At 42.8% G+C, this 19,957-nt stretch overlaps 1 protein-coding gene across 3 annotated transcripts in view; it reads right to left on the bottom strand.

The window, feature by feature from the left end:
* Positions 1-4,444, bottom strand: part of XPO4 (exportin 4) — an 82,100-nt gene extending 77,656 nt beyond the window's left edge. Inside the window, exon 1 of one of the 3 annotated variants that reach the window (XM_017831664.1) lies at positions 4,220-4,444. In XM_017831664.1, coding sequence (XP_017687153.1) covers positions 4,220-4,300 — 81 coding nt within the window. In that variant the 5' untranslated portion in view covers positions 4,301-4,444. Of the gene's footprint in view, positions 1-3,572; positions 3,670-3,772; positions 3,792-4,219 lie in introns of those variants that run through there. The other 2 variants (XM_017831666.1, XM_017831665.1) reach the window with 2 other exon arrangements.
* Between the last annotated feature and the right edge of the window lie 15,513 nt (positions 4,445-19,957).

The raw sequence follows: 19,957 nt of genomic DNA, 5'->3' as shown, positions 1-19,957 counted from the left end.
ACTTATATATATTTTTTTCCTTCTCTCCAGCTGGAATGTTCCTTTCTGAAACTCATAACCTCTTCTCTTTCTGGTGTGCACCTCTAAGCAAGGTCTGGCATTTCTAATATCAAGACAATCTGAGTTAGCAAGTAAATTGTACTGTGAAGGTATATTATACACTTGAGCCAAGCTGACAGCTCACCACTAACAGGGACAGACCAGCCCTGTACATGTCCCACAATCTAATTTCAGTGCCCCTGTTCTAGCTCTGCAACCTAAACGGCTGCACAGATAGCAAATTTGTCTTGTTAACCTGACAGAAATCCATTCCCTTGTTTAGTTCCTATGTCATCTCAGCAGTACTAATATCTTCTGCACAGGGTCACAAGGGAGAAAGTGGAGCTGCAGGTAAGAACAGAGCACCCTTTTTGAAGGGAGGTGGGTGGAACATGCTATAGCCTATGACTTTCCATTTAAGTGTCACAGAATATCATATGCTAAAAAATTTCCATCTGCTTTAATAAACTCTCAGCCAATAACTAGCTAGTCTTCTTAGGCATGCTTCCTACTTCATCCTCTCACCCCTGGGATGACATTTTCCATTTCGTTCCTCAATAATACATCCTATGTCTTCTGTCATCCATGAAGACAGTTATTAAAATAGTGCTTAACTAGTACTAATTATATTTGGCATTAATTACCACCTGAGTCAAACAGAACATAACAGATAGGAAATACATTTGATTAGGGGATGTTATGCCAGTTGGAAACAGAGGAGCAGTAAGTTCATTCAGTTCATACAGATGCTGATGTATGATGTTTACCAAGCCAAAGTCACAGAGGCCAAAGGAGTATACCGGTCTGTTGCACTGAAAAACTTCACAGCAAAGCCCTAATGGGGATCTTATTTCAAGTAAACATCACTTAGCTTTACTGGAAAGGAATGAGGTACCCCAAAAAGCACATACTTTTCATATAGCAAATATTCTCACACACACCAAAGAAAACTGTCATAGTACCAGCCTTCGAAGTCACATTTGGCAGCTAATGACAACATAAGTTCCATCTTTTATAACAACTCTTCAATTATACCAAATTTTGATAATTTCCCAAACTAAGCCTTTTGAATGTGGGCTACCCAGAACCTGCTGAAAGTTGTTACTGATAACAAAGGAAAAGCATTTCCATAGAGCTGTAGAGAAGCTTGGTGAGAGAACAAATTGAATCTTTCCAGTTTTTAAACATGGCATGTCATGGTTTGTAAAGTCCATAAAGATCAGCAGTTTATAAGATCAGGACTCATGTATCCTTTATCTGACACATAAAAAGTAATTTTCCAAAGGCAAACTCAACTAACCCAGATTAATGAAGAAAAAAAAAAAGAATTATGAAAATACTTATCAAGATTTAGAGAGCTCACAGTAATCCATACTTATCCTCGAGGAAAGTTAATTAAACTCATTCAGGTCTTTTTATTAGCACATCTGAATTTCTCTAGTCCATTATTCTCCTACAGGCTCAATATTTCAGCCTGAAATCAAGACAAGTATCACGTAAATCACCACTCCCTGCTCCATCCTTTGATACACTGCACCATTTTTGATGCATCCCTAGCCAACCATATTTTACAAGGATTGCTCCGGTATTTTACAGGATTGTCTTACCTGCAACAGACTGCCACAAGAAAACCTCACTGAATCCCTCCACAGCTCTCTGCCCAGTTAAAACTTCTGCCACCTATTGTCACCATTCACAGCTTAACCCTTTCCCATTGCTCCACGTTTGACTCCACTGCAAAGTGTTGACCTCTACTCATGCCCTTCACCACTAGCACCAGGTTCACCATCCTCCCTCCCCCAAGTCCTCAAATTTTTACAGAAATACCTTTCTAAGTGATCTCACCAGTTTGCTTGATCAGTTCACAGCCTCTCAACAGTCACAAACAGATACTTCCTGCCCTCATTCCCAAGCAGACCTTCTGCCAAACAGTGCAGTCCTCTGGCTAAATGGTATTCAGATCACCATTGTCCACGTGCAGTCCTGAAACACAATTACACCTTTGTTTTTTGCACATTTGCTAGCAAGAGAGAACAGGAGCAGTGAACATAACCTTCTCAGACTCTGGGGTCTCGCACCCACCTTTGTAAAGCACCTGGTGACCTGCACTCCTCTCCTCCAACGCTCCAAAGACCCGATGATTTTTAAGAAGGAACACAGAGCAATAACCCTATACAGTTCTCACAGTTCTTCCACAGCCAACCCTCTTTAAAGCCTGACTCCGGGTCCTTACCCTAACGGAGAGCTTTTGTAAATATCTTTTATCCAGCTTCCTCAGTAAAAGCCATCTAACTAATTCTTGTCAGTTTAGTGTTGCCTATAAAACTTCCAAGAACAGATGTGGAAAAGAAATAAGAAAAAGCTAAAGAGCACAGCAAGTCAGCTTTCATACAGTCAGAAGCTGATCAGAAGAAGCTGGACAGTCAACAAGGATCCTAACATGCATGTGCTTGCAGATCCAAGATATATTTTACCAGTAAGTTGAGCATCTATTCTTCAACAGAAGCATAAACATTACCATAAGAGGCCTGTATCTTTTCACTGTATTATATTAATACATTTATTTAATTTAACTCCACAGTAAGTTGCTATTCCGGCTATGCTAGGGAAACAATGCCCACACAAGTAACATTTAGTCTTCTACCACAGATGCAAGACTTTGGAGATATAACTCCACGTGCTGTTGATTTGATACTGAAAATTACCTAACCACCAGCTTCATTTCACACACATGTTCTGTCTCATAATACTTATTTCCCCTATGCAGTCAAACATCCCTGACAATTACTGCAGCAATGTTATTTTTGAAAAGGTGATACACAGACATTACGAGAACATCTAACAATCTATACAGTCACGTTTTGCAAAGCATGCACAAATCAAAAACAGCTCAAAGTTTAAAATGCATCACCGGTCACATACTTTTAGAAGTATTTCTGTAAAAGGAATAGTGCTTGTTGCCAAGCTATCTATCTTTACTTTCCCATTTAGAAACATAGTCAATGTTTTTCGGGCTTTGACTTCATAAGGAGTAACACACATGCATTTTGATGGGACACCCTGCAGTAAAGCTGATCACCTGTCGCTTTACAGTCAGGCTGTTTCAGGGAGACATTGAGCTGCCATTGTTCAGGCTCTGGCCATTGATTAATTATTGATACCAGGCAAACTTTACTATTATTTCTTTGGGTTTTTTGAAACCCCTAACTATCAACAACTTACAAAGTTTATTTCTGTTGGAATTGCTTTTTGGTAAGATAAGTTCTGTGGGGAAGGCTTTCAGTTGGACATTTTTGGAAGATCTGGAAGGAAGACCTGTAAACTATACTAGCCAACATACAGCTTTTCATTCAACTAACAAGTCTTTTATAAGGATGCACAACCAGGATGTCTTAACACCAACAGTCACTGCCAGTACCCAGCTGCATCACATTTCTAATCTTTTGCCATATGGACTTAATTTTCCACGCCATTATGAAACTAAGACAACACATTCACAGTCAGCAGGAATAATTAATTGATAATAAACAGACCAGGGTGCGAAGCACCATTAATGGCTTTGCTTCAAGACCGCAGCACCGTGAACCTGTGGCTGCTCGGTACTCTTCGGCTTAAAGGAAAACTCTGGAACGGGATCGCGCCACTCCCGAGGCCGCTTCCACGCTGCCCCCGGCGCCTCGCTACCCGCGCTCGGCTAGGGACGCGTGCGATCTCCCGCCGCCCCGGGACGTACCCGGGGCCCCGGCCCCACCGCCGGGAGGGAGAATTGCTCACTGGCAACTTCGGCGAGGGTCTCCGTAGCGGGCAGTGGCGGTGCGGGGGCTCAAGGACGGGACGCCCCGCAGCCAGGGTGTGCAGCGCGGGGCGCGGGCAGAGCCTGCCCAGGGCGGCGGGAGCGGGCGGCACATGGAGCAGCGGCGCGGCGTGCGCGGCGGGGCCGGCCACGCTGCGGGGCCACGGAGACCGGCCGGGGAGGGACAGGGAGGGACGGAGCTCGGCCGCCCGGGCAGCGGGACGGGGCGGTGTGGGCGCCACTCCCCGCCGGGCTGCGCCCTGAGCCCCGCGCCCCAGGGGCGAGAGCGGCGCGAGCGGAGGCAGGGAAGGGACAGAGGTCCGGCGCGGGCGCCCCTCTCGGGGCGAGGCGTCGCTCCGGGCGCGGCCGTGCCGCCGCCCGCCTCACCATGAGCACTTTGGCCGCGTTCTCCAGCTGGGCGATCACCTCGGGGGCACCCCCCGCCGCCGCGGCCGCCGCCGCCATCATGGTCTCTCTTCAATGACGCGCCATGCGCTGCATTCTGGGGCGAGGCGGCCGCGCGGCCAATCCCGGCCCGGCCCAGCCCCGCCGCGGAAGCGAAGCGGCGGCGCCGCTGCAGCACCGCGACCGCCGGGCGGGGACAGCGCCCGCTCTGCGCCAGCCTCCCTCCCGCCTTCCTTTCCCCTCCCCTCCCACCCCGACCGGCTGCCTGGGGGGCGGGCCCGGCCCGGCGCACGCGGCGGGACCTGCGGAGCCGCGGGGCGGGGCAGCCGCCGCCCCCTGTCTTGTCGAGGTCGCCGCACCTGCCCGGCCCGCAGGTTGTTATGGCTGGAAGAGACCTCTGGAGATTATCCAGTCCAACTCCCCTGCCAAGGCAGGTTCACCTAGAGCAGGTGACACAGGAACGGATCCAGGTGGTTTTTGAATGTCTCCACAGAGGGAGACTCCACGCCCTCCCTGGGCAGCCTGTTCCAGTGCTCTGCCACCCTCCGTGCAAAGAAGTTCTTCCTCATGTTGAGGTGGAACTTCATGTGTTTTAGTTTATGGCCATTGCTCCTCGTCCTGTCGCTGGGCACCACCACACCACGAAAAAGAGTCTGACTCCATCCTCTTGGCACACGCCCTTGAGCTATTTACCTGCATTTCCTTGGGCTTCCCGCTGAGCTCAGGCGCCAGTGAGGCTGCAGGCGCTGGGTAGTGGCATTCCCTTGTGCCTAGCAGTGTTTGCAGACTTGTAGTGGGATGAGAACCTTAGTATAAAATACGGCTTAGAAAGTCGTGGTCAGCATCTTTGCAAATGACTGGTTTATGACAGACAAGAAAACCCCAAACCAATGTTTAAAACTGATCTAAAATGCACTTTTTCCCATGAATATCCACCCGGAGCTCCTTTCATGTTATTGGATGTGGAGTAGTTGACAGTGTCAACTCTGAAAGATATGCTGAAGAGAACGTTGTTGTACACCTGTAGGAGCAAAAGAACTCTCGGATTGTGCCTTCACTGGCATTTCATTTTGGCTAAGAAGTTTCCCTTTTAAACAAATCTGATGGTTTCCACTTCAGTTTGCACACTGGAGCAGAGTTGGAGGTTTGATACTTTCAGATGAAGCCAAAATGAAAGATCTGCAGCTACCAAGGAGTATTCAGTGCATAGGACCAGGCCAGATCTCCTTCAGAGCACGTCCCTTGCAGTGCGGACCACTGAGCTGCATCAGATGTTTTATTCCCCACTGACCACTCTGCTCTAAACAGAGCCAGGTGTTTCCAGCCATAGCTCCCCCAGCCTTGAGGAGACGTTAGCTGACCTTTAGTGCTGAATTTACGCAAAGTTGGGAATTTATTAGCTAACAGAGCAGGCTGATAGGAGTGTTGAATGCTTGCAGACTGTTCGCATAATCTGAGAGTACATGTGCAATGTTTCCATGCAGGTGATCCGATGTAATAGCCAAAGGCAGAGGAAAAAATCAAGGAAATGAATGACAGCAACAAATCCACCTTTCCTGTTCAGGTTGTGGGCCTCAAGAGGTCTCTACACCAACCTTCTGCTTCTTGTATCTTCTGACCAAGCTGCTTAGGGCTTTGTCCAGCAGGGTCTTGAAAACGTCCATGAATGGAGAGAGCACAACTTACCTGGGCAACCTGTGCCAACTTGATTGGTGATGTTTTTCCCGCTTAAATCAGAACCTCCATATACGACTGTTGCCTCTCATCCTGCTGCTGTGCACCTCAGTAGAGAGTTTTGCTCTTGGATTTCCCTTCAAGCCTTCTGACTGGATGCAGTTCCCTCAGCGTCTCCTTACAGGGCATGTGCTTCCACTCCCACACCAACTTCACTGCCCTCAACTGCACTCACTGCAATTTGTCAACTTCTTTTTCATACTGGGGGGCCCCAGAGTGTGATGTGGTTTTCCAGGTGTGATCTAACAAGTTCTGAGTAAAGAGAACTAATAATTCTTTTGATCTACTGGCTTCATGCCTGTAAAAACAACCTAGAATGTCTTTATAAAGGTAGCCTTGTTCATCACTGTGGCACCCTGCTTACTTATGTTTAACTTGGTAACTGTCAGGACCAAGTAAAGTCCATGGCTGGGCCTTAACTGCCCTGACACCCTCACTTGGGACTTTAGCATCTGGAGTACTATAGGTTTGCCTGTGCCAAGTCCTGTCTCCTATTGCCTTGGCTTATCTGTTGTCCTTTTTTGATGGACCTGTGTAATAAATAGCCTTGCCTCCAACCCTTTCTCCTGCATGGACCTTTTCTCTGTCTTCTGCTGTTCCTGGCTGGACTTTCTGTCTGGACTCTGGACATGACTCATCTCACCTTGCCTTGGACTCTCAAGACCTATGACTGCCTCAGCCCGACCCGGATCCAATGGAACTGCACCCAGGTTAGTGAGGCCATTGCCTTGCCTGTCCTGTGGTCAGCTTCAGTTCCCAGCTTATCCACCCTCATGGAGTGGTCCTGCTCATGTTGTCCTTGACACAGTCCACCAGGAGCTCCAGATTCCTTTTTCAGTGAGTGTTCAGTCTATACTGCTGCAGTGGTTATTCCATTTTAGGTAAGGTATGACCCACAGGATCCATCCGTCAGTTCCCTGAATAGGCATAGTGTTTTGATCAATCTGTATCTTTCCTCTTTCCCCTGAAGTTGTCTGTTTGAGCACACTTCAGCATGTTCATTAAATCCACTTCTCTTTTACAAGTGATATGACATGTGCAAATGAAATCGTGCATTTTGCCATATCATCATGAGGTGTATCTTGCCCTCATTTTCAATGAAAGGATTGAGTGGAGTAATCTTCAGTAAAAATGAACATGTTCAAGTAGTCATATTTTCTGTCAGCTGTATTACAATCCTAACGTTCTCTTGGCTAGTCTTAGAAAAGCTGATTGTTCATTTGTCTTGTCAGAGTGAATGCTGAAGCTATTTCTGCTGTTGGCTAAAAAAGATGCATCACGTTCTTCCTTCATGCTTCCCTCTTTTGTGGTGTTGATACTCTTAAAATAGTTCAAAGCTTTTGGACTTGTTGCCAAAAGAATATTGTTGGTAGTGGAGCTTGTGCTTCCTGCTCTAGCAGTCCTCCTCTAGCTTGCTTTCTCCCACATCTGAAAACAGCCAACTACTGCTAAAGAATAAAATGTTAAGGAAAATGAACTCACAGTTGGTAGTAAAACAGTTGTGACTTAGGTTTTTTTGGTTTTGTTTTAAATATGTAATCAGTCCTATGCATGCATACAATAAAACTAGGAAGGATCTGTTGTAGTCAGGAGCATCTAACAAAGTCTAGAGTAAGGAAATAGAAGTGACTGAGCTAGATGAAGTAAGGAAATCAGAGTCAGTAGGGAAGTGGATCACTCGTATGAAAGTGCAATGACAACTGCAAGCATGCAAGTGGCAAGCTTGGGAGGAATTAATCTTTCATCACTGGTTAGGTAGGCGCTTTAGAAACCATCCTCTCATCAGGACATGCATCTTGATTTATTTTCTATGCTTGATTTCCTGGTGTTCCTAAGATTGTTTTCCAATTGTTTTTAAGAGATGTCTTCCCACATAGCTTGAACTTATATTTTCAGGAGACCTCATTTCTCTGGCCAGGATGTCCAGTTTTCTTCCTTTCCTGGGTACCTTTTTCCTAACGCCTACCTTCGCTGGCTGGATTTCTGCAGCAATTCCTGTAGGAAATTCTGTAAAGAAATTGCAAATAAATTCTGCAATAAATTCCTGCCATACTTCCTGATTTATTGCTGGCTTTTCATCAGCGCTTAGCAGAAGTCTGTTCAGAGTAGTAGTTCCAGTACTAGCTGTTCCAGTTGTTATAGTCTGTGATGCTCATTTCCAGTGACACAGGAGATCTCCCACCAGACACTTCAAAAAATTCTGATTAATTCCTTTGGACAACTTGGCTAGATTTCCATACAAATGGCCTCAGTCAAGTTGCCTGGGCATAGTAAGTCACTGTGCCCCTCTTGAGGAAAAGCTTCTGCCAAAATTATTGTAAGCAAATTTGGTAGCACTGGCCTGTGCTGTTGGTCAGTACTTCCTGTTATGAACCCAGGTCTCCATTGCCTTTCAAGTTTGGTTAAAAATTTAAAATTTTGGGAATATAGGTTTCTCTGGAAGGTAACTATTACAAACTTAAAGAATATGTATTCTTGTGCTAAAATGGTATTTGCTTCTGAGAACATAACTAGGGAAAAATCAAGTTGAAAGACTGAGGCTTTTGCAGAAAGCAACTTTTTTTTTTTTAATCGGTTTAAAGTTTGAGAAAGAGCAAAATTTTGATTGGAAAGCATCTCTTTCCGTACCTGATAGTCAGTTTGTGTTTGGGCACATTTAAAATAATAAGCTGAGAAGACTTATACGTATTTGATTTGATAAAGCAAATTCAACCTGCAGATTTCTCTTCTGAATAACAATTCGTCAGTGACAGTTCATGTAGAATCTTGGAACAATCCTTTCCCTCAAGGCTCTCACACATAACTGCACTGTACAAGCCTCATCCTCCAGACCATGCCCCAGCTCCTCACAGCTTTTGCTTCTGGCTGCAGTCTCTGCAGTCCCCACTCATTTTTCTCTTACACCTGGTATCCTTCAGAATCACTGAATCATTTAGGTTGGAAAAGACCTCCAAGTCCATCGAGTTCAACCTCTGACCGATCACCACCTTGACAACTAGACCATAGCAGAGTCCCTGCAGAGAATGGTTGTCTTCTGTTATTTCCCAAAGTCTTTTTCATGCATAAATTAAGATCCAACTCTAAATCAAAGGTCTGTGAGAGAAAGAGCTTGTCCACGGTAGAAACATCACCTTTGCTGTTGAGGAAGTGCAGGATAAATGAAAATGATTAAGCAGATTCTAGGAATTCTGAGAGAGTACCTGTCTTTCCTTGCCCATTCCTGCATTGCTCTGGTGAGGGGTTTAAACCAGGGATCATATTTTTGCTGTGTCTATTTTTATGGGTCTTGAATTGATTTCTGGGGTCTATTTGCAGCAGAACTGCAGTACTAAAACTGCAAGTAAAGACACTGAGAGCATCATGGAAGTACTTATTTGGCATCTGAAGAAGGGTTCTTTTGGATTGTTCACACTCTGAAGTAAACATTTGCTCTTCAGTTTATTTCTTACAAAGCAACAGTACACAATGTTGGAAAGCTGGATTAGTCATTCAGGTAATTAATTTCAAGTTCTCAGTTTTATTAAGAATGGAGTTCGACTGGGAGTACAATGTGTCATAAGTGAGTTTAACTGGGAAGAGGTTAGGGTATTAGATATTTAAGTGAACAACCTCCCCATTGTAAGACTGGGTCTTCCTGGAAGGAAAGCACAAACTATATTAACCAGTGTTCCACAGACTGAGATACAGGGGATAAGCATGAGGTTATAGAGAATTGATATGTTGTGTAGTTGTGTGTGTGCAGGACTTGTGACACTGTCAGAGCAGTGAACAGTGACAATGGCTGGGAGCAGCCACGGCACACCCAGAACCGCGGTCAATTTGCCACAACAGCAGCCTGCAGAAGGGGAATTCGGGAGGATGTCAGACACACAGATGTCTGAGTCACACTCAGTGTTTATTAAGCTAATATTCCACTGAAGAATTGAGGCACATACCTCTCACTTAAACTGGTGTTTCACAAGCAATGCCTTACCTTGGGGTAGATTGACACCGGGAGGCAAAATGTCAGTAGAGGAGAAAAATACTAGTTGGGTAGGCAGTGTTACTAGATCTAGACTTTTGGCATCTTGTGATACTTGCTCCTGTATTTGAAGGTATAATAGTAGGAGCTCAAGAATTGTTTAAAAAAAGTGAGTGCATTAATTGTTGTACAGGAAATCTGCTGTATTTGTTTTTGTGTCTGCTTACTTTCTGTTTCTTCCGGATTGCTTTTCTAGCAACCACCATGTTGGTTAGCACTGCAGCGTGCTGAGAAAGGGGGAGTTGAACATAACAGTCGCTAAGTTTAACTATTTTGACCTGCAGAGTTATCTCTAGGATTTAGGACTGGTTGACCAGAACACATTGCTTATGATTCACACTTGGAAGTCTATCAGCAGTAACTTAAACTATTTGGAAAACATACATGCTTTCCTCCACACAGCCTCTGCACTGCCTCTGCAAAGGTCTTCTGGGGTATTCAGGAACACTTTACTGGTACACTAGGTGGTAGGATGATAGCTTAAGCTAGCCTGTTCCATCTTGTCTGTAACACTTAAAGATCTTCATGCAGCAGATATCCCTGTTCAAGCACACAAATGCCAACTCAGACTGCCAGCTTACTGCCTCTTTCATCTCAAGACTGTTGTCAAGGCAAACTTGCAAACCCAAAAGGGATCAATGCAGCACCAGTGTATTTTAGACCACTGTCTGTAGACACTTACTTGTTTCATATAAGTGTCATTCACTCAAGATTGAGTCACTTCTGATTAGCATAGGCTAGACTACTGATGCTTTAGTCTCTCCTATGAAATTTTTCTGCTCTGACCCTGCTCTAAAGATGGCTGTAAAGGGCTTCCTACTCCTAACAGTTTATTCCCAAGGCCACTTGCTTAGGAAGTGACTTTTCATTCCTCTCAGTAGCTTACAAGTCACAATCAAGTTGTCACTGATTCTGCATAAAAAGCAAGGACCTAAGTGGAAGTCCTCAGCAAGACCCTTAGGTAAGACTTACTCTCTTAGTACTAGGGGTTTTGTGGGCCTGATCTGGATGTGTGACTCCCCCATGTGTTATATAGGTACAAAAGAGTGGGGTTTGGAGAAGCTGACAGGTGAAATATTTGTGGTAGCTCACAGATGAAGGTGCCAAGGAAGCCTATGTAGCTTTAACAACACACAGACACATCTGTTTTACTTGTACTATTTGGGAACACTCATACTACTTTGGAGGTTTTGCCTTTAGCAGCTCTGACACATGCTGAGAACTTTTGCCCCTAAATTTTCCTCCTGGCTACAGATATACCGTGGAATACTTGCAAGTTGGTTCATCCTCTGTCCATTTCCTATTTTGAAGGCAGGCCAGGGAAAGGAAGCTAATAACTCACCTGTCCTCTGTACAATTGCCATGTGTGTGTGCTGTGTAAGGAAATCAATTGCAATAGAGGAAGAAAGGTCCAGTAGTTAGTTGCACATAGGCCATCTGTAGGTGGTTAACTTCTGAAGACGCAGCAAAAATATGCAACAGGACTCATTATTTAGTTTCTCTTTATTTCTGTCCCATATGCATAAGACAAAAGTAGTGGAAAGCATCTGCCCTGCCAGTGACAGATTCTCCAATAGCTGAGAGTACATGAACAGAATGGTCATTGCATAGAACCGTTTTACTGCTTCAGCTTGGGTCTGTAGCTTGCACTGGCTCCCTGAAAAGCTTATCCTAAGGATGAGGAGATTTTTCAGCTTTTGCAGTTCCAGAATAAACTTGGATTTTCAAAGCATTCCTTTCTTCCCTTGCTGATGGAACATAACAGTGTGCCTTGATGAGTTAGTATGAGCTGTGGGCATCGTGCTTACCTACCTGCTGAGTTTCCAGTGGGAATAACTACTGACACCCTGGTTTTGAACCAGTTAAAGTCTTACCTTGAATTTGCATCTCCCTCCTGTCTCCTGCAACACACCACAGCACTGCACTGTTAGAAATGAACTCTTGTTGGCCTCACGTGGATTTGACTGTTTTATTGAAAAAATTAGCATTCATTTTCCTGGTGTGCTGAGACATCAGAAAGAGCCTTTAGCAGCTCCAGTTATACCATATAGCCCAGACCTTTGGGTAGCCTTATCAGAGATTAGTATTGTTCATGCAGATAGTTGGTATGACCAGAACTATGACAGCCTAATGAAGTCAACCTGGAAAAAAAAGCGTTGTCTATCATCTACAATGGGAAGATGATAAATCAGAAGTGCCTTAGAGTTCCAAGTTTAAGCCCCTCACACTGCAGAGTCATGTGCACCCCTGCTGATAGTATCAAAGTCATTTAGTTTTTCCTTTTATGGTACTGTTAATAATCTTTTACTGAATGTGCCTGAATACTATTTGTAGATTTCATTAGTGTGTTCTACTTCTTGTTCTCAAGCCATTTATAAAAGCATTAAAATTGGATCTATTTATAGGCTTTCCACCCCTCAACATGCCCCTTCAATGCAGTCTGTGTGGCGGAAATACCATCTCTGTTTTTCAGCAGCAGCCCCTCAGGGACTTCAGCACAGGTTTTCTTAGCACTAGAATCAATTCTGCATAGGGCAATTAATATAAACAACTAGAAAGAAATTCCTAATCCTTATCATAAATAAGGAAAAGGAATTCTCCATCTTGCAGGTGGATTTTGGAAGTATCAAGCATCTGTATACAAATTTTAAATTATACCCCCATCCCATGTATGTGCTTACCTCCTATTTATTTACCCAGCCCTTCCTAGCAGGAATTCTAGAGAACCCCGAGCCAGCCCCCCCTTTCAGCAGCTGAGGTCCCTGCCCCTGCTCTGCTTTCTCTGGTTTGAGGTCTGACAGGGTAGCAAATGGGTACCTTGGTGGCCAACCCTGTAACCTTAGTTGAAGAAACTGGTCAGCAAATCCTTTTACTGCTGCTCGATCTCTAGTATGAGCATCGGGGAACTAGGGGATAAATCTTTCAAGCTGTTTTTCCCAGATTAGGTTCCCATTTGGTCCCCAGACTTGGTGTTCTGGTTCTGGAGATACGGAACTGGGCAAAAGGTGCCACATAGAGAATCTCCACAAATTTGTTCATGTTATTGTGTATTCCCTGACTGTTGTAACATTTTATGTGCTTTCATGGCTATGCTGCATGTTTGCCAGAAGAATTCAAGAAGCTGCCTATGTTCATGCACAGGTACTTTTCTTGAGCTGATCAAATTAATTTAGACCCATTGAAGGTATATGGACAGTTTACTTTTTTTTTCTCCAGTGTTTATTAAATTGTGTTTGTCGCTACTGAATTTTCATTTGCTAGCATATTGTCCATTCAAATATTCATAACAAATTTCTCTTAAGTACCGTGGCCTCTGCCTGTTTGTTTTTTTTTAATAATTAATTTACTTGTACAATCTGCAGATTTTTTATCTAATACTTCCTCTTCCAGATAGTGATATCTTAAACAATAATGAAATTAATACACAACCTTGAAGCACCTGTTCCTAATTTTTATCAGTGGCAGCATAAATCTCTTTTAGGGTTTTGTATTTTTAACCTGTTCTTTTTTATTATACAATTTGAATTCTCATTTCTGGGCCACTTAATTTCTTAAACAGTCTTCTGAAAGCCAAAATAAATGTAAATTACCTCTCCTTTTTTCCATTATTTTATCACGATTTTTAAGTAAAGCTGTGATATTGGTGAAACATGATTGTCTTATGCAGAAAGCATGTTAGTTAAACAATAACATAACATTGCATTATTTTCTAGGTATTTTTGCCTTCTCTCTTTAAGTAGCATTTCAACAAATTTGTCAGATACATATAAAAGGTTTACTGGTCTATGATTTTCACCACAGAATTATTTTACAAAGCAAGCATAATCATGACACAGCCCCTTAACCCTTACAGCTGATTTAGGTGGTGGATTCACGTAATGGCTGGGGTTGAAGATGAGTACTTTCAGCAGTATGGTTATGAAGATTTTATAAGCCAATGCACTGTCATAATGTGCTTTACCTCCTTGAGGCCATCACAGCTTTCTCTTGTCATAACTTCCCTCTCTTCTTTCCCAGTTAGCAGAATATGAAAGGAATGCATATTAAAAAGGATCTCAACAATGATTTTGTTATCAGTTGTCCATGTACAGTGTTGTCAGTGAAGTTACATTCACATGATTATTCAGATAAATTCAGATGAAGTAAGTTGTATTCATTTGTTTCTTCAGATAAAGGCTTTGGTTTATTTAATCACACTGTAGTTTTATTTTGTGATTACATTTCCATCGACCAGAAAAGCAAATACATAATAATTTGGTTGCCTTTCAGAAACTGAAATATTACATTATGATATAAGGCATTATATCTCTGGGATAAGCAGCCTTGAGTATTAACTTTTCAAAGGAAGAATTGTAGGAAACAGATGAAACTTGCTGCTAACACAGCTTCTCAAACTAGGCAGTTGTTTGCAAACATTTTTATGAATAAAGAAAACCATAATGTTGAATTTGTGAAACAATCTCTTTTCTTGGTGAGCTCCTGGTCTCATTGGTGCAAAACCTCAGGGCCTGTTCCAGGTGTAATTCCCATGGAAGTCTGTGCACAGGGCAAGATTAGAGGTGAAAGCTGATGACCTGAAATCCGTGCGTGATCTGTTGCAAAAGAAAAACAGTAACGTGGAGACTGATGACTCCTGACAGGCCAGTCTGTACGAATGGATTTCTCTGCAGTGACAGAGCTAGTGTCAGTATGGCTACACTGACATTTTTCAGCAAGAGGAACAATTTTGGCAGTCCCAACCCTGCCCATCATGACACTGTTCTCACTTCCTTGTGCTCCTTCACTGTGCCAGCATGACTGTCCCTGTCGCCATGCACTGAAGTGGCTCAGAAAATCAATTCAGCTAAAATTAGCAGGCACTGTTTCACTGTGTTATTTTTTGGCCTAAGCTCTCTGCTCTCAGTTGGCTGACCAGTTACACCAGCGCAGCCAAAGGGGACAGGGCAGGGGCAGTGAGCAGCAGCATCATTACCTGTGCAGTCCTCACCTATGCAAATTCAATAGGCAACATTTGGAACTGTTGCTTCCTCTGTGCTACCTCCAGCACTGTTGTGACACAAGCATTTGTGAGGCTGCCCACTGACCCATGCTGAGTGGTTTTCCTAACCAAAAAAAATAATCTAACATCTCTCCTTGTTTGTTTTTCAGCAAGAATTTCCATTCCCTGATGTGGAAGGTCCCATGGTCACACAAGTCCCTGTCCTGGGAAGAGGGTGCCATGGAGCTGCAAAGTCAATGCAGTACGGAAAGAATGAGCACTGAGCATGTATTCAGACAGTGCAGTTGCTGATTGCCACATCACAACTTTGGTAGCCCAGCAGCCTAATTAGTACCCCAGTCTGCCTGCCAGAAAAATAGCCATTGAGGAAAGAACAATAACAATCTTATAATGGAGATACAATTTGTATGTTACACATTTTAAAAATTTTCTTCCCAAATTCCATGGGATTGACAGAATCACTGTTACTTCTCAGGGCTTGAATTTGGTTTGGCTTGGAGATTTGGGGGTCATTACCCTTAGTAGCATGCTTCATTATAAATTTACTATATTAATTTACTGTATGAAAAAATACAGTTTTAAAGCCAGCTTAAATTAAAAAAAAAACAACCGAACCTTAGTGAACAAACAACCAATGTAAAATTTAAGTATTGAGATTAATTATCGTATACAATCAAAAATAATAGGCAAGGGTCCTGCTTTGGCAAAATGAAGGCAGCAATCCTAATTTATAATCAGTCCGTACATTTCAGTTGTAAATGCTCTGACAGTTTATTTTAAAACTTTAAATTTAAAAACCAAATTGATAATTTATTGATACTTTGCCATAAGGAAAATATTCCCAATTAGAATTTTAACTTAAGAAAGCAAGATCATTTGTTGTATTACTCATCTCCATAAGCAGAAGTTTTCCCTGTGCAAATCACCTGCTTCATGTTATTCTTAGCTGTAGTATCTGCCAGCACATTTTTCAATAATTCTACATAATGTTTCATTTGAAAGTGAGCATCAGAGTAAACAGTCTTGCCTAAATGACTAGAACAACTGAGATAAACAGTTCTGTTAGCCTCAAAGAGAGTATTATTGATTATTTACTCAAGAGGATGGTTTTCCTCAGACTCCAATTGCTTAATGGGTCAGAGGGGTCAAGTTTTCAGGGTGTCACAGTAAAATGCAGTGAAACAAGAAATTTCTAAGGCTTGGAAATGCCATTTTCTGCACAGAAATACCAACTAAAATTGTCCTTTACCTTGTCTTACAGAAAATGATATCACCCAAACAGGACTGTATGGATAAAGGAGGGACAAATGCCACATGTGTAATAAGAAGATGTTACACTGAGTTAGATTTGGTCTCTTTCTATTGGGCAATCAAAGGACTTGTACAAAATGCTGAATCAAGTTTCTGTTGGGATCTTGGGACAATGACAGGAGTCAGGTTAAGACTGTTTGCTTTGTTCCGTGGCTGCTGTTTTGAGTCCCTCCATTCTTCAAAGCTGTTAGTACAGAACTTGCTTTATTTGCTACCATAGGTATAACTTACTGTCAGCAACTGCATTTAGAAATAACCCCTTCAGAGTAATCAAAGTAAAATGTGTATTGATGCTCATATGTTGAAAAAGAAACACAACATGATAGGCAGTAGCAGATCTGTAGGATCCAAGAGAGGAACATTTCAACAGTTCAAGCAATGCCACTAGCATCACCACTCTCTTTGTTGAGATCCAGCAGTGCAATGTCCTCTGTCCTATTCCTTTGCTAGCCATAGTTATGACATCAGGATGTGTCTGAAAAAAAAACAAACAAAAAAAGAAGAAATGCAAGAGCATTGTTTTTGACTGGATGAACTCTGAAGCGGAAGGCCAAGGTGATTAAGGCAAATAGACTCTGAGACTGTGTTTATTAGCCAGGAAGTGGTTATTACCAAGTTGTCAGGAAATGCACTGTAGGCTGATGTGCCAACTCCAATATAGCTATTTGTGTCAGTCATCTTTTCTCATTGTTGTTGAAATCATGGAATAATGATGGCAAATGCATTAACTTTTGTTTGAGAACAGGCAATTCCATTTCTTTTTAGCTGCTCTTGCAACTGCATCCTGTTTTATTTAGAGGGATTGCATCTAGTTTCTCTGGTCTGAATGTTTTGTTGAAGATAGCGCTCATGAAACAGTGAACTGGCCAGCGTTCAGAGAGATGGCAGCTGCACCATGTGAGGATGTAAAATGGCAAGAGCAAGCAGAGAGAGGAAGGATGGAGCATGAGGAGCACCAGAGAGATCCTTGCAACAGCTATCATTGCTGGAGGCAACTTCTCATGAAACACCATGACATGGTTTGGAGACAGGTGGGATGCCAGGGGCAGGATGGGAACCCACCCTTGGATGCACCTTCTCTTTATTCATGAAGCAGCATCCTCAGCTGGAGGAATCTCTTCTAGAAACCATGGCACAGTTCAGCCTCTGTGACCTGTTTAAGTCAGTCCAGACACTGCTAGTAAACTTGTCCATGGACTACCTGAGGCTGCTTAAGACAACACCAGCTGCCTGTGTTTGAATTCCATCCTTCCTTTCCTCATGTTTTGTTTCCAAGTAAGGCATTGCTGCACCTGCTTCAGGGCTACTATATATTTGCAATGGTGGAGAGAGGCAGGTGGTCCAGCACAACTAAAGGGAAAAGAAAATTTGTCTTCTCTGTCTGAGGTGAGCAATGGTCCTGTGCACACTCCTCCTCTCTTGATGCAGTTGACCTGCTCCCCATTACCAGTCTGTCCCGTTACATGACCATAGATGGAAAGGGAATTGGTTGGGGACAATCACCCCTAAACTAGGACCTAGAGTGGGAAAAAGCAGGGTAGGGCTGACCCATCAAGCAATAGTAGTCCCCAGAGTAACACAGTGATTCATCCAGTTTCTCTGGCATGAAAAGATGACCTTTCTGTGTGTTTTTTTTCCCTTTTTTTTTGTTTGTTTGTTTTTGTTTGTTTGTTTGTTTTTTCTTTGTTCTGGAACTATTCTTCAGATATTCTGCTGTCACTAGTTATTTGAAGCAGAGGATTACCTTATAGTCAACTCTGTGAATAGGTGCTTTTCTGAAAACTGAGTATTAAAAATCAGGCAGGTAAGTGCCACTTGTTAGACATCCATATTAATTAAGTCTACAGTGAGAAATAATATAATGTAAGAAATAATGTAGTTCAAATGTAAGGCTTTGTTAGTATAAATCAAGAAAATAAAGAAAAAACTCATCTTACTGGGTTTAATATTTGGAAAATTTCAGAAGACAGTCAGTTTACTGCTGGTTACAACATGGTGTAATTTTGTTTAAGCACTTTTTGATGTGACAGTTATCTTGACTCTGCTTCAAAGGACACCAAGCTGCACATGCCCTTGTGCATTGGCCAAAATATGCAGCAGTGGAGCATCTCCATCCCAGCTTCCAAAGTTATTCAGGTCTGGCACCACTGTTTTTACTTCCTTGACTGGCTGTACAACAGCCTGCCATGAAGATGATGACCTGACTGTGGTAGCCTGTGTTTAGCACATTTGCTATAGTCTTGTTTTAGCATTTCTATGGAGTTGTCATAAATATGGAATTTATTTTAAAAAGTATTCTTGGACACCATTTTTAAAACTACCAGACAATTCAGTTTAAACCATGAGATTTTTCTAAAATCTACCTCAAAAAGATAAAATCCATTTGTCTTTAGAGCCCAGCTCAGCCTGTGACTGGGATCAGTCTATCCCTTGGCTGTGTTGGCAAGCCCTTGCCCAGTAGGTGCTTACTGGAAACTGTCATGTGCTTACTGGAAACTGTCATGTTCATTTTTGGGTTCCTAAAATATTATCAGTAACACAGATAATGGGGTGGCTCAAATTATTCTTTTGAACCTAACGGCATCTCCTGATGGACCATTTTTAAATGCCTGTATGAGTGCCTTACCGCAAGATGGTCCCAACCAACCACAGCCCCTGCTGAGTGGTCATATGTTGGCTTCTGACTCCTGCAGGGTCTGGGGATTATTATCATCATTACATTTTACTCCTCAAGTGGTTTTCTGAAGTATTAAGCCTGTGAGATGTGATTTCCCTTGGGCTCCGCAGTAACTATACATCAAGTCCATCTTGCTGTCCAGTTCATGAGGGATAGACATCATGAACATGAATTTTTTACAGAGTTAATTTGGTTGTAGTTATGTGAAAACTGGACAACACCTAAAGTGATCAGGTTTAGAATGAGATTTTAATACTATATCAACAGGTCCCTCAAAGATAGTGGCTGAGGGGTTCTGTGAGGAGACAGTTCAGCAGCAGGGATGAGCCCCACACAGGATACTCCTGCCGAGAGATTATATTAAATTTCCAGAGCATTTTTCCTCTCCTTGGCTGCTGGAGTGGGAACATTGAGATCAGCAGTTATTAAGGTTAGCACTTAATCTAGTAAATTCATGGGGTTCTCTCAGCTCTCATTAGCATCATCAGTTGCTGAGGGCATCCAGACCTCAGCCTTAACGATCACTGAGAGTAGAGCAACAAAAGGCAAATCAGTGTCTGAACTTATGGTGTCACCTATTTTATATACCCTTAAATTACACAGCCAGGTCCCATAAATAATTCTTAGGGTGAGCAGGGTATCTTATTAGAAGCTTATAATAAGTACAGCCCTTTGTTGAGGGAACCACTTGAGACACCCACATCTGGTATAGAGAAAAAACCCAACACTTCTGTCATAGAAAGCCCAGCTTTCACACCTGTGAACAAATAGGAAGCTGCTTTCGCTTGAGCGTAGTCAGTGGCCTCATGGCTGGAGGTGGGAGGGGGCTCATGTCGGACTTCTGATCTCCTGGAGCCAGAAATTTCTCTTACCCCTCTTGTGATAGTCCCTCTCATCAGACCATTGGCTCTCATATTGTGGAAGCTCTCTTGATTTCACCTGTTACAGATGTTTTATTTTACATAAATAGCAATAACA

This window comes from Lepidothrix coronata, unplaced genomic scaffold (genome assembly GCF_001604755.1).
Source record: "Lepidothrix coronata isolate B3197 unplaced genomic scaffold, Lepidothrix_coronata-1.0 Scaffold194, whole genome shotgun sequence".
Classification (NCBI taxonomy): Eukaryota; Metazoa; Chordata; class Aves; order Passeriformes; family Pipridae; genus Lepidothrix; species Lepidothrix coronata.
This window is presented reverse-complemented; position numbering and strand designations above follow the sequence as displayed.